Source organism: Ictalurus punctatus, chromosome 7 (assembly GCF_001660625.3).
Source record: "Ictalurus punctatus breed USDA103 chromosome 7, Coco_2.0, whole genome shotgun sequence".
Classification (NCBI taxonomy): Eukaryota; Metazoa; Chordata; class Actinopteri; order Siluriformes; family Ictaluridae; genus Ictalurus; species Ictalurus punctatus.
In genome coordinates, this window is record NC_030422.2 from 15533062 (window position 1) to 15560356 (window position 27295).

The window sequence follows — 27295 nt, forward strand, 5'->3', positions numbered from 1 at the left end:
GGTTATACTGCTTGCAAGTATTTTACCCCCTTTTCTGTACTCCATACTTCACAATATCATTATAATATCCTTATAATCCTTATATTATCCTTATAATATCCTAATACTCCTTTTATTATTCTTATAATGTTCTGTTTTCCTTCTGTATGTGTGTGCGTGGCGGCATAGGCCTCTGTGTGTGTGTGTGTCTCTTAGTTGACCGTCCACCTGTGCTCTGAGGCCTGCGGCACATGTATGGTTTGCGCCTCAAATACATGTATGGTTTGCGCCTTGCTTATCTGTGTGTGTGTTGTGTCTTAGGTGAACGTCAGCCCAGTGAATTTTCAATAAAATTACATACTACTCATACTAGGTCTCCCTCGTGTTTTATTTCATGTATATTTTATATACAACAGAGGTTGGGGTCGGAGCACAGGATCAGCCAGGATACAGCACACCTGGAGCAGAGAGAGTCCCAACAGAGGTAGCTTGGCAGTGCTGGGGCCTGAACCCCCGACCTTCTGATCAGTAAACCTGAGCCTTAACCGCTGAGTCACCACTGACCCTATATAATAAAAAACTAAGCAAAGATGGAACTGTAGAAATTACAAATGCCCCCTTTTCATATATAGTATATGCACATGATGTCACGGTAGGCAATCACGCCCACTGAGTGGGAAAAAGGCTGAGCAGCATTAGTGTACAGTGTGAAAAAAAAACACATATAAAATGGGAAAAAGTTGTTGTGTGATCGACTGTGCTAACAGGTTCAACAAGCATTCAGAGCTATCTTTTTAAAGAGTGCCAAAATACATTCAGTCCTTTTCACTAAGTGGAGCAGTGTGTTATTTTGCCATGTGGTATTCATGTTGTACAATGATGAATAATTTGCTACATATTTCTTTTCACATGCTGCCTATTTCCATTGATGAATAATGGGGGTACATTCATTCTCTGACTGTTTTACTTTCACAAATGTATAACGTTGGTAAGTGGAAGCAGAGTTAGCTACATACAAACCAGATAGAATAAAATAAAATAAAAATATTTGTACATACAACCAGAATGTTTATTGGTGTTCTTGTCACTGTAATTTCTCCAAGAAATCCTGCCTTGAAGGACCAAGCGTCAAGGCTATTGTATGCTTTCAGGCTTCAGGTAAATATGTCAGGAAAATTGATTTCTGGCCACATGCCAATGTTCAAGAACCACAGGTTCTTGGGTAAGTTGTAAGGGTCACTGTCGAGTCCAACTGCCTTTAATTTAAGCTGATAATTGGTAGTTATACTAGCGTTTTCACAGCTTCTATTAAAACCAGCCATTTTGCTGGATGTTTTGCCCTCAGTCCGGGCGAAAGTGACGTCAGTGCAAACCCTCTATATTAGAAGCCTTTTCAGCGTATTTGTATCAGAAATTTGACATTACTAGGTATTTGTTTGGAAAGTGGTATCGCCCATCCGTACAGAAAGGAGCTGGAGTTCCCGTCAGTAGCTCAGGCTCAGGTTGGGGGACGACGACGAGTCCTATCATGTGACAAAAGCTAGCAATCCGATTGGCTGCTAATCGTTACAGTCGGTAAATAGCGGCTAGAGGGCGGAACTTCCCCCCCAAAAGAAAGAAATAAATAAATAGTAAGGTGCGTTTTCGGTGTTTCTGCATGATGCTGGCTAATAGATCAAATGAAAGATGTATTAATCAGCTGACGGTAAATGCTGCCACAATGAACTCTTCTACAAGAAGTGAAAGTGACTGGCAGGGATTAGTGAGCGAGGTGAGTGATTAGTGTGCTGTGTTAACATGTAACATATGGAACAGGATACACGTCGCAGCCAGCTGTTTTCATGCGCAACTTTTGATACATATTATTAATTTATTATGTAGTATCCATTCCACATTGTATATTACACGGGTATAGATATGATAACCCTTACAATGGCGTCAAACATCATACAGTTGGATTAGACAAGGACGTTAAGTATGTTGATTCACTGTGTTTACAGTTGGTCTTGTGCCATTTTTATGCGTTTCCATCTTACACCTTTGCTTTCCATGTGTTTTTATTTTTTATTTTATTTAACTAATGCTTTGCTGCAATATATATATATATATATATATGTATATATATATATATATATATATATATATATATATATATATATATATATATATATAAATCGAGGGAGAATAAGAAATTCCTTGTGTTTCTTTTCCAGATGTTATTAAAACGCCAGACCCTGACCTAGAGTATTAGAATAAGGATCAGTATCCTGTTTTATTGGACAAGTACACTTATGTAGGCTATACAAGGAATTTCACTGGCTTGATGAACTCTCACTTATAGACATTACAACAAGATAACAAGGACAAGGACACAAACAGCACTGTTAATATATAACACAAATTTCCTATTTAGAGAAGTATATTTATTGGGCTGTAAGTAACAAAAAAAGAGAATATTGCAGAGAAAATGCGCATCAATATTTTCTGTGCAGATGATTAGTGAACAAGTATGGCAGTTTTTAGGCACACGGTAGTTAGTTATGTCTCAAATAAAGCATGACGAGATCTGCTGTTACAGGAAAATAATCAACAGTGTAAATATGCATCCATTTATTTTGCATACTGCTTATCCTACACAGGGTCACGGGGAGCCTGGAGTCCATCTCAGGGAACTCGGGGCACAAGGCAGGGGACACCCTGGACAGGGTGCCAACCCATCGCAGGGCTCAATCACACACACATTTATACACTACGGACCATTTGGAAATGCCAGTCAGCCTTCCACGCATAAACCGGAGTACCCGGAGGAAACCCCCGAATCATGGGGAAAACATGCAAACTCCGCACACACAGGGCAGCGGCAGGTTTGAACCCCCAATGGCGGGGCAAACATGCCAACCACTAAGCCACCATGCCCCCACAATGTAACTATAAATGGATAAAAAGTATAACAGCATTCTTTAATGAATTTTTAAAAATGCAATTATTGGCAAATTGCTGTAGTATAATTAAGCAATAATTGGCAAAAGGAATTGTGTTAGCATGAACATCACTCCTTTGATTTTGTCATGGGAACAGCTGAAGAAGGTGTGATGTTATTGTAGTCAACAGAGTAACCACGTGCGTTTTATTGCTTTTATAGTACAGGCTACAAATGAAAGAAAAGTAGTAAAGAAAAAAATAACAAAAACCTGTAAATATCGATGTTTCATACTAGTTATTTCATCCATCACAAAAAAAGTAGTTTCATCAAACATGGATTGTTGCTATGCAACAAATTAACTATTATTATTTGGTGAATAAATGGATTACGTCGAGCCTGTGAACTCATGGCTATTCTGGAAGCTTCACTAGCTGGTGCATGTGCATAACAGCTATTCTTGTTACCATGGTTGTTAGAAAAAGGTCAACTGAGATTATATTTTCTGAACACTGCACTGCTTTACAAACTTAAACTCATTGTCATTTTTCCAACCTCTGTGCAAAAGGGATTTGAAGTCCAGTCCTTTGGGAGTTTGGTGTAAACTTGATGCAGGTTTCCTGACAGCATCAGAGAATAATTTTTCTAACACACTAAATGACAAATGGTGACCTCAGCAGGTCACATGACCTGTTTTTTTCTTCTTCTTTTTTTGTTTTACATTCCTCAAGTGCAGTAATGCTACCATTGCTGTTGCTTAACAACCTATGGTCACAGTAAATACAGAGTTGGTGAAAATAGTGCCAGCAATAACATTTTTCAACCAGTCAGTTTGCATGGCTGGAACTGACCGTTGTCTAATTTCCTATAACCACACACCCTGTCATGTTTTATTCCTCACATAGTTATGTCAAGTGAATTCTGGGCCAAAAGCTGCTCAAATAAAATATGCCCCTTTTTAAGGGTTTCAGGGAATTTGTGCAAAAAAGGTTGAATGCTACCATGTGTGTGTAATGGACCATTTTGGTTTTCGTGGCCCAACTGTAGTTTTTTAGTCCACATCATGCTGCATTTCATGGAGGTGTGGGATAAAAGTGGAAAGGGTCAACCAATGTCTAGAGTCAATTCCATTCGAGATAAAATCAACCATGTCCAATAGCCACATGTGTAAAAACCTGTGCAGTGGTCTTAGTTCTAATGACCTTGCGAGTACATGCTGTTCAGACATCAAATGCAGTAGATCACAGCATTTGTTCATTTGGTGTGAGGCATCAAACTTTGCGCTTTGTCTTTGTATTTGTATTTTGTTTCTAATTGATTTTTGTCGTGTTTGCTGTCCTGGTAATCCATTTGTAACCCAGAATGGCTTTACGCAAGCAGGAAGTACTTCACTAAGAAAATGAAACAGGTTGAGTCTTATCTCCTCCCCTCAAACAAAGAGGAATATTTACTTTTCCAGGAGTGTCAAATTAAAATTGAGCCTGAACTCAGTGTTATATGTGTAGTTAAATATCTGCAGGATAGTTAATATCTGTAATACTAGATATAAATAAGATTGTTGGGTGAATTTACCGCTGTGAGTGGCAAAAAGTAAGAATGGCAACCTTATTGCTAAACACATAAATGCACCTGAATAAATTTGATTCGTTTGTTTTTATTTCCAGTTTCTGATATGCAAGCGTAAGCTGGACAGTAAGAAGGAGGCTCTGCTGATTCTGTCCAAAGAGTTAGACACATGCCAGCAGGAAAGAGACCAGTACAAGCTGATGGCCAATCAGCTGCGTGAGAGACATCAGGGCCTGAAGAAAAAATACAGAGAACTTATTGTGCGTCCTGTGAAGCATGCTTACTACAGCTGAATTTTTGCAAAGTTTATGTTGAAGACAGTATTCTCTGAAATCTTATCTAACATTAAAGTAATGAATGACACATGTTGCTAGAACTGTACTGATAGCTTTGCTTATGCTTGTACTCTGTGTTCCAGGATGGAGATCCTACGTTACCACCAGAGAAACGCAACCAGGTGGGTCTCTGATCAATGTAACCATCAGAGCAGTTTCAGTAGGACAGGGTTTCTCAATCCCAGTCGCAAACACACCTAAATCAATTATTATATGATGAGCTGCGTGTATTGTGCTGGAAGCAGGAAACACTTGATACTCTACAGGTCAGTGGGCCTGCAATACTGCAGGGAATAATACCAAACCTGTGATACAATAAATTCGAATACTATAGAGCAGGGGTGTCCAATCTTATCCGGAAAGGGCCGGTGTGGGTGCAGGTTTTCATTCCAACCAAGCAGAAGCCACACCTGAGTCTACTGAAAGCCAAGATCAACTGATTAAACAGGTGGAATCAGGTGTGGCTCCTGCTTGGTTGGAAAGAAAAACTGCACATACACCGGCCCTTTCCGGATAAGATTGGACACGCCTGCTCTAGACAGACTGATTACCTGTGTTTCAATGATGTACAGTTCTTTGTTTGTCCAAATCACAAATTGCAGGTAGAACAAAATAAAGGAAATGATTAATGCTGAAAGACATTTGTGATGTAGGAAAAAAAAAAGCAAAAGCCATGTTGTGTAGGTAAAAGTGCAGTTACAACAAAGCACTGTTCAATACTCTGATCTGATTGGTTGTAGGGATGCACCGAAATGAAAATTCTTGTCCGAAGCTGAATATAATGAAAAACTTGGCCGAAGGCCGAATACCGAACACGTTTTTTCGCGTTTTTTTCCATTTATTTTGCCTTTTTTCACCATTGCATAAATTAAATAGTCAAAATGTTCTTTTTACTATTTTGTCTTGCTTTTCAAAGAAAAAAATCAATTACAAAAACTACAATTTCAAAATATTTAACACTGAACATTTTTTTTTCATTCCAGCAGGCATATCCTACCAACAAGGCACAATATAACATTAAATAAATAATTGAGTAAAATAAAAATATTTTGATGTGGTCATCTTTGAGCCCCCCTTGAATAGCCGATGTGAGGCCTATAACTGACTGCTGAAAGAATGGAACACACTGTAGCCTACAACAAAAAAGTGCATTAAAAAGTGCAAGAAATGGTTCCATTCGGTTTTATACGGCTGAATATATTGGGGAAATATACCGCTCGCGTCTGTGTACACCTCGCGGAGTATTATAGTAGATATACTATAGTTAGATACGTTGTTAATGTTATGTTCCTTGATAGATTTAGTTCGCTTAAACTATAGATTAGTTCATTTAGTCCCCGCTGGTTTTTCTGCTCCCGGTCCATAGTACTAGATCATGTTTCTTGTTTTGACCCTGTTTTCTGTGACCGTGACTTTGATTCCTGCTTTGCCCCGTTTATGCCCGTTTGCCGATCACCCGACCCTTTGCCTGTATTGACTACGTTTTTTGGATTACGATTTGGATTTGTCTGCCTGCCCTTAAATAAATATGTCTTTACCTGCTTCCGTACTCTACTCTCTTACGTCTCGCAACGTGACAGAAACAAAACAAACGCACGTGTCCACAGTCAACATCCGAAGAGCATGTAGCTCGTGCACGTAGCTCGTGCATGCGCGTGCTCCCTCATCGAGGTCGTGACATTCGCGCGTCTCACTCTGGTTGCTAGGCTATTTTGTTGCGTCATCAAACACGTCATTGTTCGGTCAAATTTATTCGGCCCTTTCACTTATAATTTCGGTTGCCGAACATTCGGTGCATCCCTAATTGGTTGATTACTTTTCTATAACCTCAGCGCTGACAGTAGTGCCAGCTGCAAGGTAAATCACATGAATCACGTGAGGAGATGTTTGTTTCACCGTTTTGAAAGGTTTCTTGGAAACATTACTAGCTGCATATTTTGTTTGCCTTATTAACTTCAACAGACATAAAGAAAGAGGTTAGTGAAGGGATTATGCTTATAGCTGTTTTAACAAAACAGGATAACAGGAAGTAACTTTTTCATGTTTGTTCCACAACATTAAATGTCACTATAAATGGATTAAAAGTATGACGTTTCATTCATTAATAAATAAAAATGCCAATCATTGGCAAATTGCTGTGGCGGAAGTGGAATAACACACTTCTGGACATGCTGTTATAGGAAAATAATCAACTTTTGGGCAAAGACTGTAACAGACAACAGCTGTGATTATTTTTCTATAACAGCGCACACTGTCATGTTTTATTCCTTACTTATCACAGGTCTATAATATTCCACTTACACAATATATTCTTTCTCTCTCTCTTAATCTCTCTCAGGTAAATCTGGCCCAGCTGTTGAGGGACTCACGGGACAGGGGTAAGCAGTTAGCAGAAGAAGTGAAAGAGCTGACTCAGAGACTAACTGAGGCTCAGGGTGACAACAAGGTAAACACACAAACACACACACCCTTATTATATTTTTCTAGCAAACAAGACACACTCGAACACAGCTATTTGTGCTTTAATCACTGAAAATGCAACTAGAGCACAAACTTTATATAAGGTTGTTAAAACTACTACAAAAACATAGAGTCTTGTATTTTACATCACTGAGACTCGATTGGTGTTCTACACTGTGCATATAGAACACTAGGCACTAGGGTTCACAGCTTCATTATGTTATACTCATGATGTAGATAAATGAATAGAAAGCTAATCGGGATTTGCCCTAACTAGAAGTTAAACCAAAAAGTATTAAGAAAACATTACAGTGGGCAAATAAAAATAAATCAGAAACATTAAACTGTGATGTGTCATCTTAATGTACCAGTAAATCTACTGACTTTTGAGAAGAGGAATAATTTTTGGTAGACCGTTACTACAATACTGAAGATTGCTATCCAGAAGAAAAGTGATTATAATCCAGAGAAGTCATCAGGACAATTGTGTGATGATTGTGTTTGACCAGTTGATGGTGTGCACTATGTTTTAGCTATGTTCCAGCTTGGTTCTCATGGTACTCTTGAAAAAAACAACAGTCAGTTACTTGGGTATGGTATGGTTTGTGTGGTGATGGAAATGGTGACAAAATGCAGGATCATGGTTAATTTGCTGAGCTGCACCATCCGCTGTAAAAATGCAAGTATAGAGCTTTCTGTTCTTATCTGGCATTTCTGCTTTTTTTCCATTCTACAGCTTTTGAGAATGACGATCACTAAACAGAGGCTTGGTGATGATGAAGTTGGGGTCAGGCACTTCCCAGCCCATGAGCGTGAGGATCTAGTCAGGCAGTTGGAGGAAGCAGGATTGCAGGTAAAGAGTCGCTGATGCCTAGAAAGATGAATTCAAGGCCAGCACTACTGTGAATTATGATTTGAATTCGGAATATAACAGAATAAATCGAGTTCTGCAGGGACGATGTATTTTTGTAAGCCAACCCAGAAGTTAGCATCACCCTCATTCGCACAACAACAATCCAGTAGGATTTTTCCATTGGCTTTTGGATTATTGCAGAAAATAAGCTCTGTGACCAACAAAAGTTTATGATTCTTATTTTGTTCATCAAGATAATCTTCACAAATGAGCACAACTTTTATGAATTTTGAAGCCTACATACAATCAGCAGAAGTAAAAAGCTAAAGATAGACTATGAACAAAGTGCATCACGGTCACATGACTTCGTCACCACCAGTAAGCGTCCAACAACTCCTTCATTCTTTATTTAACCAAAACACTACAAATGGAAAATACTATAAATTGATAAATCTACAAGCTGGAATAGTTTATAAGAGTGCGAGTATAAACATAACAACGCTGTAATAGATGAGTTTTCCTGTTCGGAGTGATGAGGTTTAATGTCCCCAATAACCTCTTTAGTCCCATTTAGCCATTTGTTAACAACCGTCTTTTTCAAGAAATATAAAAGCTTAACAAAATTCACGAGTGGGGTATTACCGGTGTATTTTATGCCATAGAATAAACCAAAAACACATTCAAAAACCCCATTGACTTCGGGACGATGAACCCGGAAGTGCTAAAATGCTAACTTGTTTCTGGGTTTTAGGAAACTATGTTATTTCAGCCTTTCATCTAAAGGGTGCTTTTAGCTCCTGTGTTTCAAATCCAAGATAACTTCTCGGACACATTCTTCATCAGGATGGGACAACATCAAGTGTAGTAATGCTAATGTAGTAAATTAGAGTGTAGCACAATTATATGTAACATGACATTACCTCAGAACTTCTCCTACTGCCACACTTCATGAGTGCTGAGAGGTGTAATAGCATTACTTATTAATTGGGACTGATAATCAAGCTGTACCTCAGGGGACTTGATGATCCAAATGTAACAAGACTGACAGTGCTGTATAATAAAATTAGAACAGTATTGAAGCAATACTGACAGTGTCTGACATGAGTGCAATATTATCCCTGTTTCAGAGAGAAGAGCTGGAGAACAGCCTGAAGGCAGTGAGTGATGAATTGGAGGATGTGAAGGCAGAAAGGACTGTATACAAGGAGAAAGCTGATCGTCTGAACCTCGAGCTCAACCATGTATTGGGTGGTGGAGGACAGCGCATTGTGGATGTGGATGCTCTTTGCATGGAAAACAGGTTAGGCAGTGCTTTATTTAGCTACAGCTAGTTATGTTATAAACCTTCAACAGTTACAATTGCTATAATGACCCAGCCTAAACATTAATTTTCAAGGAATTTAGTTCTAGCTTGTTATACTGAAGCCGTTTAGTGATTTAATAGTACTGTCATGTTCAATCTTTATTATTATTATTATTATTTTATTTTTTTGATGGGACCAGACACTGGAACAGAGCTTTAAGGACACTCCACATAGACAGCATTTAGTCTGTCAGTGCAATTTGTTTGGGCAGGTGAGAACATAGCACATGGGTGTTGACTAAAAACTGGCATGTGTGAAGCAAACTGAGCCAAAGGACAGAGCACAATAACTAGAAGAAAAAAATAAGAAACGAAGTGATGAATATGGTTCACAGAATCTTTTTAAACTAATTATTTATAGAATCATTTTATTATGTATTTAGCATAGGTCCTATATTCTTTGCGCTTTCCGCGATTTTCTGTAAACACTTGCAAAAAGATTGTTTATATTTTCTGTCACTGTGTTCTGAGCAATAAATAATAGAGTACATTTTCAGCTTCAATACCCCTCAGTAATTTTATCTATTTTTTTGCTTTTGGTTTTGATTATGTATTCCGTGAAGCTGAGCCATACCAAAAAATAGCAAAAAAACCACAATTATTCATTTCACTATGATTCAGTCTTGGCAAACAAAATAATATGTGAGCAAGTGCATGTAGAATGGGTTTATAATTTATAAATGCAATTCCGAATCCCAGAACCAAATATTTAAATAGCAAACGAGCAAATTTAAATGTTGAAATACAGGGTGTCCCAAAAGTCTCCATACATAGGGGACTATGTATCCCAGTACCTTGTCGGTTGTGCCTTCGTCAGTGGATGCTCGTAAACGTTTACTTCTTGGTCGGTCCACAACGCATCCAGTCATTTGGAATTTGTTAATAAGTTTGGCAGCAGTGTTGTGTATAATGTGTATGAAAAATTTTGGAAGACTTTTAGCTAAAAAAAAAGTGTTCTTTTCCCCTATCTATGGAGATTTTTGGGACATGCTATAGTTGCTTTAAGGTTCCTCCATTCCTCCATGCAGAACATTTAAATTTCATTATATTCTATGGTTTGTGCATGTTGAATTCAGACCACAGCAGGCTTCAAATCTGGAGACTGAGATGGTCATTGCAAACATTGATTTTGTGTTTCTTCAACATTGCTGTGTTGATTTAAAATTAAAATTAAACTTTGGCTCACCACCCTTTTGTTCAAAGCAGGTTTTAGGATGAAATGTCATTTCATTATCAAGAGCCCCCAAACCACCAACCACAAAACAGCTCAAAATCCTCACTGAACCAACACGATATTTTACAGTAGCTATCACGTGCTTTTCCTTGTATGAAGTCCCCATTTGTCACTAAACCTTCTGATGGTGTGCATGACCAAACATTTAGATTTTGGCCTCATCACACCACAACACATGATTCTAATTAGTTATGGCATTCTTACCGGGTGCACGGTGGCTTAGTGGCTAGCACGTTCGCCTCAAATCTCCAGGGTCTGAGGTTCAAGTCCCGCTGGGGTCATGTGTGTGTGGAGTTTCCAACGGGTACTCCGGTTTCCTCCCCAGTCCAAAGACATGCATGGTAGGCTGATTGGCGTATCTAAAGTGTCCGTAGTGTATGAAAGGGTGTTTGAGTGTGTATGTGATTGTGCCCTGCGATGGACTGGCACCCTGTCCAGGGTGTACCCTGCCTTGTGCCCCATGCTCCCTTGGATAGGCTCCAGGCTCCCTGTGACCCTGAAAAGGAGAAGATAGATGGATAGTATTCTTACCTTCTTACGCATATATACACACACACATATGTAGGTCAGCACCCATCTGTTAACATAAGTTCCTTGTTTTTTGGATGTCAGAGGGATTTTACATGTGTGCAACCAACATGGTTAAAGGACATAATTAGAGTTCCTAGGGATTGAGAGCAAATGATATATAATAAGTTTTTCAAGAATTACAATTTATACTTTATTTACTTAAAATATTCATTCTTGTTGCCAGTAATACTAGTTAAAATCATATATATATGTGTGTGTATATGTATGTATAAAATAGTAGTTCTAAGTAGAATGATTTTTACTAGAACCCAAAATATTTTCTATTGTTTGAATGGAAATGTTAAATTGTAGAATAATTTCTCTAATAATTCTGGCGGACAAATACTTGCACTAACTTAATGTTGTTGTTTTTTCTTTAAACTGAATTCGTCTTAGTACTTCACATTGTCATGTCTCATTTAACTCCAGATATTTGCATGAGAGGCTGAAACAAGTTCAAGAAGAAGTCAGTCTGCTGAAAACAAACATAATGAAATACAAGGTATGAACTAAAATGAATTGTTTTAAAGAAGAAGGTTATGCTTTTAATGGAAACAGAACATATTCGTCTAGGAAGCTGCATCTGTACATATGTATTTTTGTTTACAGAATGCCCTGGACCGGAGAAAGAACTCAAAAACAAGTGGCAAATCTAGCACTAGTGCACTTACTGGTGTGCTCTCTGCCAAACAGGGTAACTGGACAGTAGCTCAGAACTGAATATTTCAATGCTAAAAATGGAAGATGTGAAGAATTAATTCAGTGTTTTTTTTTTTTAAATATCAGATTGCTCTCTTCTGTCTTCTGTCTTTCTTTCTTGGCTCATATTCACTTTCGCACACCACAAACAAACCACGTTTCACTGCAGTGCAAGATTTATTGTCGGAGGATAATGGATGTGGTCTTCCAGTCACGCCTCAGTCTCTCTCTGACCTGAAGTCTCTGGCCATGGCTCTGCTGGAAACAATTCATGAAAAGAACATGGTTATTCAGCACCAACGCCAAACTAACAGGTGTGTGTGTGTGTGTGTGTGTGTGTGTGTGTGTGTGTGTGTGTGTGTGTGTTTTGGTGCTGTATTTAACCTATAATCTCTTAATTTTCACATGCACATACAGTACTTTGCAAAAGTGTTGCTGTAAAAGACATGCTAGGCAATGCTGTGAAGCAAAGATGCCTTCAAAAATAATGAAATGACATTTTTCTGCATAAGTAATCAATAAACAGTAATAAATAAACAAAGTTCATATTTGGTGTGGCAACCGTGTTTTAAAACTCTATCAGTAGTTTCAGGAACACTTTGTACACTTCTATAAGGAAACTGGCTGCTAATTCTGAGCATGTTGGAGAATCTGTCACGGTTCTTCTGGACACTTTGACTATCACACTTGCATTTTTAGCAGCTAAAACCTGACAGCCTTCATTATGTTTTTTTTTGTCTGAAAAGTGGTGTATTGAAATATGAACCAGTTTATTGGAAAAAGTAATGTTTGCAAATCTAAAATGTTTTGTTTTTTACAGACTCCATAATGCAGATGTCATAATATAAACATTTGTATTAAAAATGAGGGTGCCTAAGACTTTTGCATAGTACAGTATTTCTGGACTGAGATCACACTTAAAAATGCTTACTGCAGCTGTATGGTTGTTTTGGTTGCATGGATGTCTAGAGACTGACAGTTCCAGCTTTGGTGTTGATGTTTCATTAACAGGATTCTGGGGAACCGAGTTGCTGAACTTGAGAAGAAATTGAAGACTCTGGAGGTATCTGGGCTTTGGAGTTTACCAGGTCAGTGTTCTGCTTCTGGCTATTTGCTAATTGTCACTCAGTGATCTACATTAAGGTGCACTACTATCACATGGCTGTTAATTGCAGTTTTATGCTCATTTCATCTTATATTTTTGTTGTATTATCTGTTAAGTAAAACACCATACACACACACACACACATTTATTAATGTATGTGCTTGTGGCGATCTGAGGCCACAGTACTAGGAATGAATGTAAGCACTGTTAAGTAATATGTATGGCTGTATCTTGCTCAGCATATTTAGAACTGTTACTGTCTATCTAAAACTTTAACAGCTGGGTGAAAAACAGTCAATCTACACTCACTGGCCACTTTATTAGGGACATCATGCTAATACAGCCGCAGTTCGTGATGGCATAGATTCCACAAGGCTTGGGAAAATTCCTTTGAGATTCTTCTCCATGCTGACATGATTGCATACAGTAATTGCTACAGATTTTTCAGCTGCACTTTCATCTCTTGATCTTTTCATCTCTTGTTCTACCACATCCCAACGGTGCACTATGAGATTCAGATCTGGACTGCGGAAGGCCACTGAAGTACACTGAACTCATTAACATGTTTGTTGAACCAGTTTGAGAAGACTTATTGTACTGGAAGTAGCCATTATACGATGGGTAAATTTTTGGGATGCATGTTGTAAGCATCAGTACTTATCAGATAAGTTGTGGCATTCAAACAATGCTGGATTGGTATTAACGGGCCCAATGTGTGCCAATGAAACATTCCTCACACCATTATACCACCACCACTGTGGTGGAACTGTTGACACAAGGCACGTTGGCTCCATGGATTCATGCTGTGGACTTCAAATTCTGGCCCTAGCATTGCATGTCGTAGCAGTAGAAATCAAGATTCACCAGACCAAATAATGCTTTTCCAATCTTCAACTGTTGGCGGCTGACAGGAGTGGAACCCGATGTAGTCTTCTGCTGTTGTAGCCCATCTGCCTCAACACTCGCCGTGTTGCAAGTTCTGAGATGCTTTTCTGCTCTACATGGGTGCAAAGAGTGGTTATTTAAGTTACCGTGGCTGCCCTGTGAGTGTGAACCAGCCTGGATAGTTGCTTGAATTATCAGGTGTAATAAAGTGGCCGGTGAGTGTATATGTGTTAATCTGTATTCAGCCCAGCTGTCGCAGTGCCTGCATGTCAAAGTATTGCTGTATGAAAATCGAGTCGGATATAAAATTTATTATGTTTTCTCTCCTTTCCTTTGCTGTCTTGTTAAGGTCTGACCTACAACATATCAGTGGGATTAGGGAGTATGTTTCTGCCCCTCTGGCTTTTGCTTCATTATTAAGTGTCAGCAGGATGCTGGGCACCTGCCCTCTAACCTGCCGCTCATTTCTTTTTCATAACCACCTCCCATAAACACTCCATCCTAATGTGACGTCCATGTGTGTCCAGGGCTCACACCCCAAGCCCTACTAATGTAGAGATTAATCCTTTTTCTGAATCAAACTCACCTGATCCAAGTCATCTAAGTCTTCGTAATTAGCTGAATAATTTGTGGGGGTGTTTTTAGGCATAGTGATCTGTACTGTAAATTTGAAGCGAAGAATAAGGGTGCAAGCACATGCTTAATATCTACAGTGAATAAATACAAATATAGCACTTAGCTATATATGTCAATAATTAAAATGTCAGCAAGTCAAAGATTCTCATTCGCTTTTAGGCATCTGATCTCCGTTGTAGGAAAATAGGGGCCAGTGGCATTGCCAGAGTGTTAAATGGTGTTGGAGTGGGCAGATTTGATCTGCGCAGGTAACGATGTTACAGTTCTACAGATGATTTAATAATAGCTCAGTGTGTTCATCTTCCCAGTGACAAAGAAAGCTTCTGGAAAAAAAGGACTCCGCTTTAGTTTTGATTCACTGACAGTCCTAAAGTGTGTAGAGATATGTTTAGTGGTGCGTAAGGAATAGAAGTTCTTTAGATGTTTTCACGCTGCGTTTTTCAGTATGACGCATTTGACAAAGTAGTGAAAGTACAGTACATGCAAGCAAAGGAAGAACAAGCCTGAAATGCATGATTATTGATTTATTCAATTGAAACCTTTCAGTCGCCACTTTGATATTGCAACAACTCTTTTTGTTTTAGTAAATTTTGCTTAACTGATATTTAGATGAGAGGGACATGGTGGTGTAGCAGGTATGTTAATTGTAGTGTAAATTGCCCCAGGTATAAAATAGTGTGTGTGTGTGTGTGTGGTGCTCTGTGATGGACTGGGGTCCTCAGGGTTCTCAGGATAGCCTTTGGCTCCACCACAACTCTCTGACCAGGATAAAGCAGTTGCTGAAAATGAATGAATTCATTAATTAACAATAAATATAGTGTATTGTTAATAGCATTGTGGAAAATTGTGGAACCAACTGTTTTTGACACTAGTACCGTTTGATCTCTCAAGCTTATCAAAGCATGATGCATTTTTAAGAGAACTTGATTATGTAGCTTAAAATATGTCCATTCCTATTATGCTTTTGCCTTAATGCACTTAATGAATTTACCAACAAAAGCACAGTCATGCTGAAGGACAGGGCTACCATTCTCCATCCACCAGAGGGCAGTGTGGTTCTTTCATCATGTTCCACGTCTGAATCTAAGGCACTGAGGCCCAGCGAAACTCGCCTGTCGTAAGACTGTCTTTCTACCATCATAAAGCTGACAAGCATCCATTACAAAAAATGATTGCCCACATTACGAACGCATTTGGGGAATGTGTTGTTATTAGTGGAATTTGTAGACGAGACAGAGGGGCTCGTGGCTCACCCTACGAAGGTAAATGCAGCAGGGAGAGAAGCGAGTGGCCTTGTGAAAACAGACAGCCTGTACCGGTTAATGCCAGGGAGAAAATAGAGGAATAATGTGACCATGAGGGGGAAATGTCAGCATTTCATTACGTATTAAGAGCACAACCTGCCCATAGTGCAGAAATGCAGCCAATTCATCTGCATAGAAATGTTCAGTTGTAAAACCAGTGTGAACCATTTTTCCACTCAGTTCATCCCCTATTATTGTCTCTTTAGGTGACAGCTTGTGTTTAGGTGCTGTGTTTGCGATGACAAAGTGACAGACTCACGATCATGTCAAAATATGAGCTCAGACAGGTGTCTTCACTTCCCTGCCTTTGTTTACATACAAAAGAAAGGCAGGTGCACATTTGTATGGGACAGTGCAGGCACTTTTAATGAGGAACATGGTGTGTGTGTGTGTGTGTGTGTGTGTGTGTGTGTGTGTGTGTGTGTGCATATATGTATTATGTGTGTGTATGAGAGAAACCGAGAGATAGGGTTCTGTTCAATCTGCTTTTTGTATGTGTGTGATTGTGTGAGAGAATGACAGACACAGGGAGAGACAGAGAGCGAACGGATGGATGGGCAGCTGCCAGGTGGGAATAGCTACTCATCCATCCATTCCGCTTTGCGCAGCAGGCTGTGCCAAGTGTCCATCCTGCTCTGCATACCAAATTAGCCCAAGTTTTTAATTGGTTTTGAGGTGCCTTTCTACATCACATCAATGACCTTTTCAAACCAAGAGAGATGAACATGGTGCTTTTAGCATCACTCATTCACCACTATAAAAATAATAACCACATATATTGTGTATGGATTTGTGGGTTAGAGAGAGAGGGAGAGAGAGATTTACCATGTAGTTAAGGATGCTTTAACAGCCTTGCTGGCCACCGTCACCTTTGAACATTTGTTCAGAATATGACATTCACCAACCCCCCCACCCCACTCCATACTATGACACGTGACACCAACTTATATTTTGCTGCATAAAATGCTTTACCTGTATGTTTTGGATGTACTAATTTGCCCAGAAAATGGAATTTGTTGACAATTAAAATATTTCCCACTGCTTAAACTTTGGACAATTTAAGACAAATTTGGCACAACATCGATGTGCCCCCTTGACATGGTAGTCTTCTTGTATTATATCTTTTATATTTTTGTTGATGTTACAAGGAACCTGATTTCAAGACCGATCAAACATGTAGGCACTGGCAACTGCTATTTGTGATGGCATGGGTCTATAGTGGAAAGTTGCCTGTGAGCAGCATATGGCTTTAGACTGTGATGCATACAGCTAGCACTAATGAAGACAGATGTCAGTGTCTGTAGCCACTTCCTCTCTCTCTTTCTGTGTGTGTGTATGTGTGTGTGTGCTTAGTATGTTTTGTTGAGGTTAGGTTTTGATTAGGGTCTGGTGTATTGAGGTTGAGGTTAGGGTCAGTTGTAGTGAGGTTACGGTTATGGTCGGGTGTAGTGAGGTTACGGTTATGGTCGGGTGTAGTGAGGTTATGGTTAGGGTCGGGTGTAGTCAGGTTATGATTAGGGTCTGATGTAGTCAGGTTATGGTTAGGGTCTGGTGTATTGAAGTTGAGGTTAGGGTCAGTTGTAGTGAGGTTACCGTTATGGTCAGGTGTAGTGAGGTTACGGTTATGGTCGGGTGTAGTGAGGTTACGGTTATGGTCGGGTGTAGTGAGGTTACGGTTATGGTCGGGTGTAGTGAGGTTACGGTTATGGTCGGGTGTAGTCAGGTTATGATTAGGGTCGGGTGTAGTGAGGTTGAGCTTAGGGTCAGTTGTAGTGAGGTTGAGGTTAGGGTCAGGTGTTGTGAGGTTGAGGTTAGGGTCAGGTGTAGTGAGGATTATGTTATGGTTACTCAGGTTGAGTTTGGGTTATGGCCCTCCAGAATTAGTCTATACCCCTTTTCTGTATAGTCCCATTTTTTTGTCCATCCCATCTTACCATCACAAAATTCCCCTCAGTCATTCTGAACCGTACATGTTCATCTGAACCAATGTAGTTGCCATAAAGAAACTGAATGATAACTCTATGTTCCTTCTTGCTCTTGGTGTTCAGCAGGAGGTAAAGATGCCATTATTTTGAATGAGAATCAGCGTGCCACGCCTCCCTCGTCTCTTGTCCTTCCCTTACAGCCTGTGCCCAGTGAACGGCTGACTGATTCACAGCCCCCTGCAGGTGAGGGAGTGTAATTGTGTGTAACTGAAACCACTGTTCTCTAATTGTGCCCTCAACTCCATGCTAAAGAGCCATAATTAGCTTGATCACTCGCTGTAGCTCGTCCTGCGTGTGTTCCCATGAACGCACCTCTGCTTCACGCACACTGTTATCGCTGTGGTGGCTAAATGCCCGATCCTTCTCAAATGCCATGGCATTTTGCAAATGCTAGCAAATTCTCGCCCGCTGACATTCACCAACTTTTGGGACGTCTTTGCGGAAGGGATGGTCCATAAATATGAATGCCAGCCATACTGTGAGCTGTTTCTCTTTTCACTCGTACTTGAGAAAGCTGTGAAAGTGTTTAACCTTTTGCTTGCATACATCTAAACATGGCTCAGTAATCCAAGAGAATGGGTGTCAATCGCTTCTCCACATAGATGACTGCACATTAGAACGCTGTTTTTAATATGCTAGTGTGAAAACACTCCTGTACGTAAATCTGTTTATGCTATTGAGTGGCTACTTAGGCATTCCAAATATGCTTTTGTTTTCTGAGTTTTAGTAGACATGTGAATACATAGGATTTTCTTGACTTTATTAGTCTCAATTTTATATCACGTCTAATATTTTATATAGACAAAGAGCTGTCTTGGAGTTGTTGAGATCCTACCACATTGCACACATTAGCCTGTAGGGTACTTCTTCATTAGCAATGGCACTAAAACAAGGGCCATTAATCTTCTTTGTCCCCCTGACTGGTTCAGATGACAGGACAGGAAGTGGAGGGTTATTGCCATGGGAACTGGACGCAGCTGGCGATGACAGCTTCCTGAATGCGTGGCCTCGCTCACGCCCCAGTCCAGATGGAGGTGGAGACGAGGTGGAGACGCCTGTCACCTCCGAGCAAGGGGAGGAGACGCAGTCTTGCGAGCTGGAAATCATGAAGCAGACAGAGCAGCGGCTATGTGATGAAGAAGTGGGGCCAGTTGCAGAGGTGCAGCCAATCACGAAGGAGCCTCCTGTCGTAGAGGAGGGGGAAGTCGTAGAGGTGGACGGCAGCTTGACTGTGGAGGAAGGGGAAGATGCTGCAATGGCATTGGCTTCCCCAGTGTCTGATAGCTCGGATTATTCTCCACATCTCAGTTCGACACGCATCTGTAACCAAAGTCAGCATGAAGACTTTATCTGTCATGATTTTAGACAGATTTTAAGTGCAGCTACTGACCCTGAAGATGTGTTGGAAGAGACGCTCTCAAGTCTTGCGTCTATTTCCAAAGTGCCAACCCCGGCTTCACCTCTCACACCAAGGTGGGATCTGGACTATCAATCAGGAGAGACTGATAGCTGTCACAGTGAGAGTGTGGCTTAAATACTGACCATATATCTGTTCCTTATAACAGGAACTTGTGCAAGAACGAAATCTCTAAAGCAAAAGTTTTTAGTTCTTGTATGTTGCCCTGCGTGTTTCATGTTTTCCCTCAAAAGGCCTTAATATGTAGTTGATGACCTCGATCAGGCTTTGTAGATAAGAACAAATATGAAACATGGAACATGCAGGGCCCAGCTCTAAGTGAACTAAAGTGTACATACTTTTACACTTTCAACTGAAGATTGCAGGAATATTCTTGCAGCCTAAACTCAGTGCATGCGTTAGTGATTTTTGTGTTTTGCTTTAGTTCTACACGTCTTTCCGTTGAATCATAGTATGCTAAATTTACAATTCCTGAGTATAAGTTCATCATTAGACTAAAAAAAAATTCACTAGCAACAGTGATTCATCCTCCATCCACAGGATTCAGTTGTGTGCTCACTCTGAGCTTTATTTAAATGCATGTATATCACAGACTGCATCATGTACTGTACATAAATCACGCCAGAGTCAAGAATAAGGTGTGTACTTATCAATATCAAGAATTATGTACTTGTCAATATCTTACATGTGTTTACACTTAGTGTTGTTGTTAAAGGGGTTATATCTTGAAACCAGTCTAAGAAACCCTTTCAGCACCGAATATTGAACATTTTTTTCTTTTGTTTTCTTGCTGTTGTTGCATATAGTATATTGTCCTGGTTGCTGATACTGTATAGATTCAATCTTCTCTACTTCCTGTTGTTTCTGTAGTACAGTTGTGCTCAAAAGTTTGCATACCCCTTGCAGAATCTGCTAAATGTTAATACTGTTAACAAAATAAGCGGGATCATAAAAATCCCATGATGTTTTTTATTTATTTAGCACTGTCCTGAATAAGCTATTTCACATAACAGATGTTATGCAATACTAACAATTTACACAGATCATCCTGCTCAAAGGTTACTCTTAATGTATCATGTTGCTTTCTGGAGCATCAGTGAAGGTTTGCACCTTTTGTAATAGTCGTGTACAAGTCCCTCAGTTGTCCTCAGTGTGAAAAGATGGATCTCAACATCATATACTCACTGTTAGAAAGGGGTCAAATATGCAGAAGATGCTGGAAAAGTAAAGAATGTGCAGGACCTGGAGGATTTTTCTGAAGAACAGTGGGGAGTTTAACTACTCAGGACAAACAAGGGAGTCATGAACAACCATCACAGAACAAAAAAATACAAAGAATCAAGGGTGTGTAAACTTTTGAACGGGGTAATTTTTTTTTTTTAGAAATTCAGCTATTATGTTGTCTTGTGGACTATATTTAAACATCTGTTATGTGAAATAGCTTATTCAGGACAGTATTTTTTAAAAAATCATCATGGGATTTTTATGATCCTTCTTAGTTTGTTAACAGTATTAAGATTTAGCAAATTCTGCAAGGGGTGTGCAAACTTTTGGGCACAACTGTATGTTTCTTTCTTTTAGCTCCCTTTTTCTTTCTTTTTTTTCTTTCCTTTTTTTTTTTTTTGAGAAGTCTTCACATGTATCACACAAATGATGCAGTTTTCAAAGAACTGCACACAGACCTAGCACAAATTACATTTGAATCACAAACAATTCACAAAAGATATATTTGAAACAAATTGTTTCAAATCGTGGTGGTATTGCTGTTCACACAACTAATTACACACTAATTTAAATGTTTACAAATGTAGATTGTGGCTGCACTCCGCTTTTTTGCTGCATGTGCCTTATAACGCAAAATGAACTGTTCTTTCTCTGTTGGGAGAGAATAGATAAATGTGAAGGATTGATAAGCAGGGTTTTTTTTTTTCTTCCTTTTCCAGTCTCTTAGCATTAATTTCATGTCAAATATCTTGTCTATGGCATGTATACACTGATATGGTATACCTGTTTAATTAAATATAAATATATATTTTCTCAAAATGTCAAAGCATCAGATTCATATTGTCGTTTTCTGTTCTTGAACCGTGTTCCACTTGTAAGTTAAATTCATGGCACAATTATTAACTGATTGATATAGAAACGATCGTTCTGTATGTGAGTCATTTTTATTATCTTTGTGACACTAATCTCAGAAACAGACAGCATTGTAAAGCTACGAGCATGCAACTTTTCCACAAGAAAATAATCTGTATACTAGACTTGTGTTCCACGATCTACAGTGCCAGTGTTTTCTTCAAATTCTCCAGAACCCCTGTGCATGTAGCTACTGTACTGTGAAGGCCACAACACCAGCAATCAAGGACGGAGCTGTTAGAATCAACCGTCTTGTGTGTGTGTGTGTGTGTGTGTGTGTTGTGTTGTGTGTGTGTGTTTGTGTGTGTGTGTGTGTGTGTGTGTGTGTGTGTGTGTGTGTGTGTGTGTGTGTGTGCGCGCTAAATCAACATCCTGTAAAAACCTGACTTCTCTTGCAAATAGGTAGCTTCTACTCTTACACAAACTCTTGCTTTGATTATTTTCAGGAGTCAGTTTCTACTTCCAGTTCAGTTCAGGATGTGCACACACACACACACACACACACACACACACACACACACACACACACGCATACATACATACACACATATTTCATCTCAGCATGGACTCAGCTGGCAGTCGGCTTTTCTGAGCAAATGCATGATCTAAGCCAAAAACTCAATTGCTTATTCTGCAGAAGGCATGGCTTTTCTATTTTTGATCTCACTTTGCTATATTCACACACACACGCACGCACTGACACACTCCTTCTCAATCATATGGACAGAAATTCTGGAGATGCCAGGCGGAGGGTGAGGCGGGATGCCAGCTGATGCGTCTGATGCGTCGTGTTGGCGGGCTGTGTGGAACGGCAGGCTGGATTATGCTCTATTGAAGCCGTGCGATGAGCCACTGCGGTGCCAGTCTAGCCCACAAGTGATTATGGGAAATTAGCCACATGGAACACTGGGAGACCGCTTGCCTTTTCTTAGGAGGGTTTGTGTAAATGTGTGTACTGGAAATTGGAAAATGTGCAACACATCAAATACAGGAGCAGGAGCTTAAACAACAGAGAATATACGTTTTGAAAATCTATGTATAATGTTTGGCTAATTGAAAGGAAATAAACTTTTTTTATTTGTTAATACATAAAGATTGAATACTTATACAAGATCACAGACATTTCTGCTAGAATTTTAGCCTGAACATTATACATGACAAGATGATTAAATAATGATGGTTATCTGATTTCTAATGATGGTGGAGGGGCGATCTCTTGGAATGAGAGTTATGGTATTGTATGAAAAAAGACAGGGTTATAATTACATGTATGGACTTGAGGTTAGAATTCTAAAGTTTGGGAGCAACTTGTCTGAATGGTTTGCAGGCACAGAGGGAGTTTCTGCTTTGAGTAATCCTTTTATTGCTCCCACATATCATCTGAGTCACTGTTTGTGACAGAAGAGAAGCCCACCCAATTCATTACTCCTTTCTCTGCCACTGCTTAACTTGTCTCGGCTCCGCCGGGCTCAGGGGGGAATCGAGATGTTGATATGATGCCGATTGAAGTCGACAATCCACTTCACACCCTCCATCCCACACATCAGCCCAGCGTCCCCATCACACACCTCCACTGTCTCAGTGTCGGATCGTCAGTCTCCTGCCACAGCTACTCCACAGGAAGGATGATATTCCCAACTCACTCTTAGGTTGTTTTAGACAAAGAACAGCACATTGGTTCAGGAGAATGCACACAGACACTGTTCAATTATTCATAGAGGAATAAGGAAATGCTGTGAGATCTGAGTGCAGGTATGAGTCTAAGATGAGTTGTGAATGTGCTTTCATTTAGGAGTATGCCCGCAAGTTAAGGATTGTGGAAAGTAAGATGGAAATCTGAGAATGGAAGAAATTTCAGTGTCATCTTAATGGTGAATAACAGTCACCTGTACATAAACCAATGTTCAATCTATTGTCCATTTAAAAGAAGAAAAAAAAAAAGAAAAAGAATATATATATATATATATGTATATGTGTGTGTGTGTGTGTGTGTGTGTATGTATATATATATGTATATATATGTATGTATGTATGTATGTATGTATGTATGTATATATAAGTGGTTAATTGCTTACATATTTTTGGTAATGCTAGGCCTTTGATACAGTGCAGCTGTGCAGCTACGCTGAGTCCAACACACTGTTCGGGACTCAATGAACCAACAGCATCCCTGACTGACAGGCACTGGTGCTCTTCCCTTAGTGTGAGATGATTGAGTTTGAGGGGGTGCCACTAGAGCTAAGAGGAAAATGAGGCCACTCGATCTGTGTCAGGTGTCTCATGAGATATGTGTGTGTATGTATGTGCGGTTAATAGACATTATGGCCAAATGTGAGCTCACACTAATTAGAGTTGAATCAAACATGGGCTCTTATTTTGCTAGTAAAAAGCAAAAGGGTTTTATACAATTTAGCTTCTTGAAAATGATCATTTTACCATATATGTATTTGTTGTATAATTTGCATTCATGCTGTATTTCAGGCAGTGTTTCTACACACATCTAACCACCTTTAATTGGTGTTATAAATAACACATGAATTATATTATTGCTCATATGGCAAGTTTTAGTTGATCTTTTAAAGATATATGGTGAATAAAATGACTATAGAGAACAATTAACATGTAATTAGCACATAATAAATTTTTCTAAATTTTATATTGATTCCACTGTGTACTTTGCATGTGATGTCATTTATGTAGTTGTATATCACCCAAGACATTCCCACAACTGCACATGTATTTTTATTAAACTGTACACCAAACTTGCACTCTTTATTCGGGTTTATCTCATATCAGTTATTAAAGCTGCCAAATGACATGCACTGCTCCAGATACACACTTCATTCTTTTTTCCACCTCCGATTTAGATGGTAGTGCAGTGGATAGCATTGCCAGCACACAGGGTACTCAGTTCAATTCTGAGCTTGGGTTACTGTCGTTTCGGAGACTCCCATGTGTCCTTATTGGTTCCCTCTGGGTTCTTTGGTTTCCTCCCACTCCCCAAACACGTGTGAATATGTGTGCAAATGTGTGTGACATGCTGCCATTGAAGGGTGTATTCCCACCACATGCTCAGTGCTCTAGGAATAAACTGCGGATCCACAGCAACCCTAACCAGGGTAAAGTGCTTATCCTGCATGATGCTCAATAATAGAAGCAAAGGACAAATGGAACTCAAAGCTAACCTGCATCTGCCTAGTCAATGATACTACCAGATTGTTTAGATACATCTGCTCATTGATGCTTGTTTTTTAGGAGTATTTTTTTTTTTTTTTTGCTATTTCCATTATACACTATATACAGCATACACTATACAGTAAGACATGAAATTTTGCCGTGAGCAAGAAAAGTGTTAAACAAATCAATATTTTAAATTCATAATAGTATTCCTGAGGAAGCTTTGCCCACTCTCGGAATCTCCTCAACCACCCACTTGAGGAACGTTTCCAAATAGGCTGACACTTGTTGACTGCTTCTCCTCAGTTTCATATAACTTACATTTATAAAATACATTTTGATTCCTAAATAAGTCTAACATAGATGAATTGAATTATTTACATTTGTCTTAGAAACTAATCTCTATCTATATCTTTATCAAACTGCCTTTAAGACAATGAAAACCATACACTCAATCTAGTCTGTCCAGACATGACTGGTAGTGTCTGAAATACAGTTTAATGCAGTATAAATTTTCAATATGCCAGTATCTAGTGTTTCAAGCATGACTTACTGTTTAAATAATGGAGTTACATGACTGATCACTCCAATCCAGTCAGCTTGACCCTGGCCACACACATAATTGATGTCGACTTCTCATATTCTTTCTTAGATTGTTTACTGGATCCAGTTATTGTTTGTTGCGCTGCCCACATGGAAAATGTTCCCAAAGAGACCTTATGAAGAAGCATTTAGAACATTGAGTTTTATGCCTTAATTTATTGTCCATTTGATTTGTTTCTAAACTGAGATCTGAGGTGGTGTATGGGTCCATGGTTGCTGGATACATCATAAATCTTATGGGCCTTTGCTGTCTGCTGAGTTCTTAGAGGCTCACATCTTCACCTTATATTTTCTTAGATAGTTTACATGCTCCTGTTAAACTCCATGTGTAGTTCACACATTCACACATGTACCACTTAATGTTATGAAATATATCCATTGTTGTAGTATCCTCATGAATTGAAACATGGTATTGTTATGTATGAGTTTTGGGAAGTTTACTATAGCTATTTGGTTATACATGTGTCTTTTTGTATATTATGTACTGAATTAGATGTGAAATACTTTAAGTGCTCTGGTTTGAAATGTCTATGCTGAAAATGTGTCAAAGTTGGATTATTGTGCGTTTAGGTCTTTCTTATATAATGTCATGGCAATATTTAAATGCTGTTGGAGAAATACTCAGGCATCATCTCTTCCCAAAATGCAGATCTATTTCTTTATGTATGGTCAAATGATTCACATTATCCATCCATCCATCCATCTTCAAACGCTTACTCCTTTTCAGGGTCGCAGGAGAGCCTGGAGCCTATGCCAGGGAGCATCGGGCACAAGGCGGGGTACACTCTGGACAGGGTGCCAGTAAAAATACTCACAATATATTAAAAAAATCTGAAATTCCTAGTGCTGACAATTTCACTTGTTGTCTCTCTTGTTAAGCCTTGTAGCAAGCTACATTTTTGTGAGATGTAAGTTAGCTAGCTGGCTATCAACCAACTAGGTAACTGGTCATAAACTTTGAATCTTTAATTCAACAGCGGAATTTTATTTGGTTCCACACTCATGTTGAATGGATCGATCAAGGTATGCAGTACAAGGTTAGCGCCAGTGTTTCAAGTTTTAGAATCCAGTTTCTCCTGGTCTTCTCTGTGTAATCCCTGGTGAAAAATAAATATGCTTAGTATATGAAATTTCGGTATACTACAGTGTACTTGCAGCCAGACTAATGATCAGTATACTTTGAGTGTGTTAATGATTAGTTAACTTGAACTTTGCTATTTTGGAACAACTAATTTTGTACTAAGTATATTTTAGTTGTAATTGAATTGTAGTAAAGCACAATTTGAATTACTTTTGTGTGCTAAAGTGGAACAACTTCAAGTATACTTAGTACACTTTAATTATATGCCTGTGTAGGGACTAATTACATGCTTAATTAGTGAAATTAAAGTGTACCTTAATTGTGTTAAATGTACATTGCAAATTTATTTTAAGTGTCTTCCAAACATACTAGCAATATACCATGAATATAATATTTTTGCAATAATAGTATATGCTCCGTTATACTTTTGGCTTATTTCTAATACTAAAAAAATGCACACTTTGTAGTGAATAACAGTATACTTTATTACTCAGCTATAATACTTTGTACAACATACTTTCAACATTACATACACAATACAGTATTTTAAATGTGTCACCAGTATACTAAAGGAATTACTTTGGGGACTTTTTTCCAGTGCTGAATGCACTTGTTTTCAAGACCATTAAAAGAAATAACATATAACAACATCACTAATGAAGATACATATTTCAATAACAAGTCCAACGGTTTTTATTTAAACTTTACATGGTTTCAGCATTTTAAAACTGAACAAAATTAACTGAAAAATGCTTTTTATTAAAAGAACACTGAAGATTATTGCACCAACACCCATACTGACCCTCTAAATTACTCTGTGACTCAGATCTGTGACTCCAGTTTTGTCGTGAATAGATTTAGTTGAGGTAAAGAAACCAAGGTTACTGGTCACAAGCTACAATTCTCTGCTTCCTGAGGTTTGTTTGTGTGTGTGTGTGTGTGTGTGTGTGTGTGTGTGTGTGTGTGTGTGTGTGTGTGTGTGTGTGA

At 39.0% G+C, this 27295-nt stretch overlaps 1 protein-coding gene across 6 annotated transcripts; it reads left to right on the top strand.

The window, feature by feature from the left end:
- The first annotated feature begins 1570 nt into the window (after positions 1 to 1570).
- On the top strand, positions 1571 to 23389 carry ccdc149a (coiled-coil domain containing 149a). Of its 6 annotated transcripts, XM_053681489.1 has the most exons (14): positions 1574 to 1750; positions 2619 to 2903; positions 4564 to 4725; positions 4884 to 4922; positions 7139 to 7246; positions 7997 to 8113; positions 9241 to 9413; positions 11710 to 11782; positions 11890 to 11974; positions 12149 to 12293; positions 12991 to 13067; positions 14319 to 14351; positions 17958 to 18077; positions 18824 to 21361. In XM_053681489.1, the coding sequence occupies exons 2-14, from the start codon at positions 2871 to 2873 to the stop codon at positions 19426 to 19428; spliced, it is 1770 nt and encodes a 589-aa protein (XP_053537464.1). In that variant the 5' UTR covers positions 1574 to 1750; positions 2619 to 2870; the 3' UTR covers positions 19429 to 21361. The 6 variants fall into 6 exon arrangements, with proteins under 6 accessions (XP_047012767.1, XP_053537464.1, XP_017328230.2 ...); XM_047156811.2 differs by lacking the exons at positions 2619 to 2903; positions 18824 to 21361 and adding an exon at positions 22175 to 23389 and having other exon boundaries at positions 1571 to 1750; XM_017472741.3 differs by lacking the exon at positions 2619 to 2903.
- Positions 23390 to 27295: the final 3906 nt, after the last annotated feature.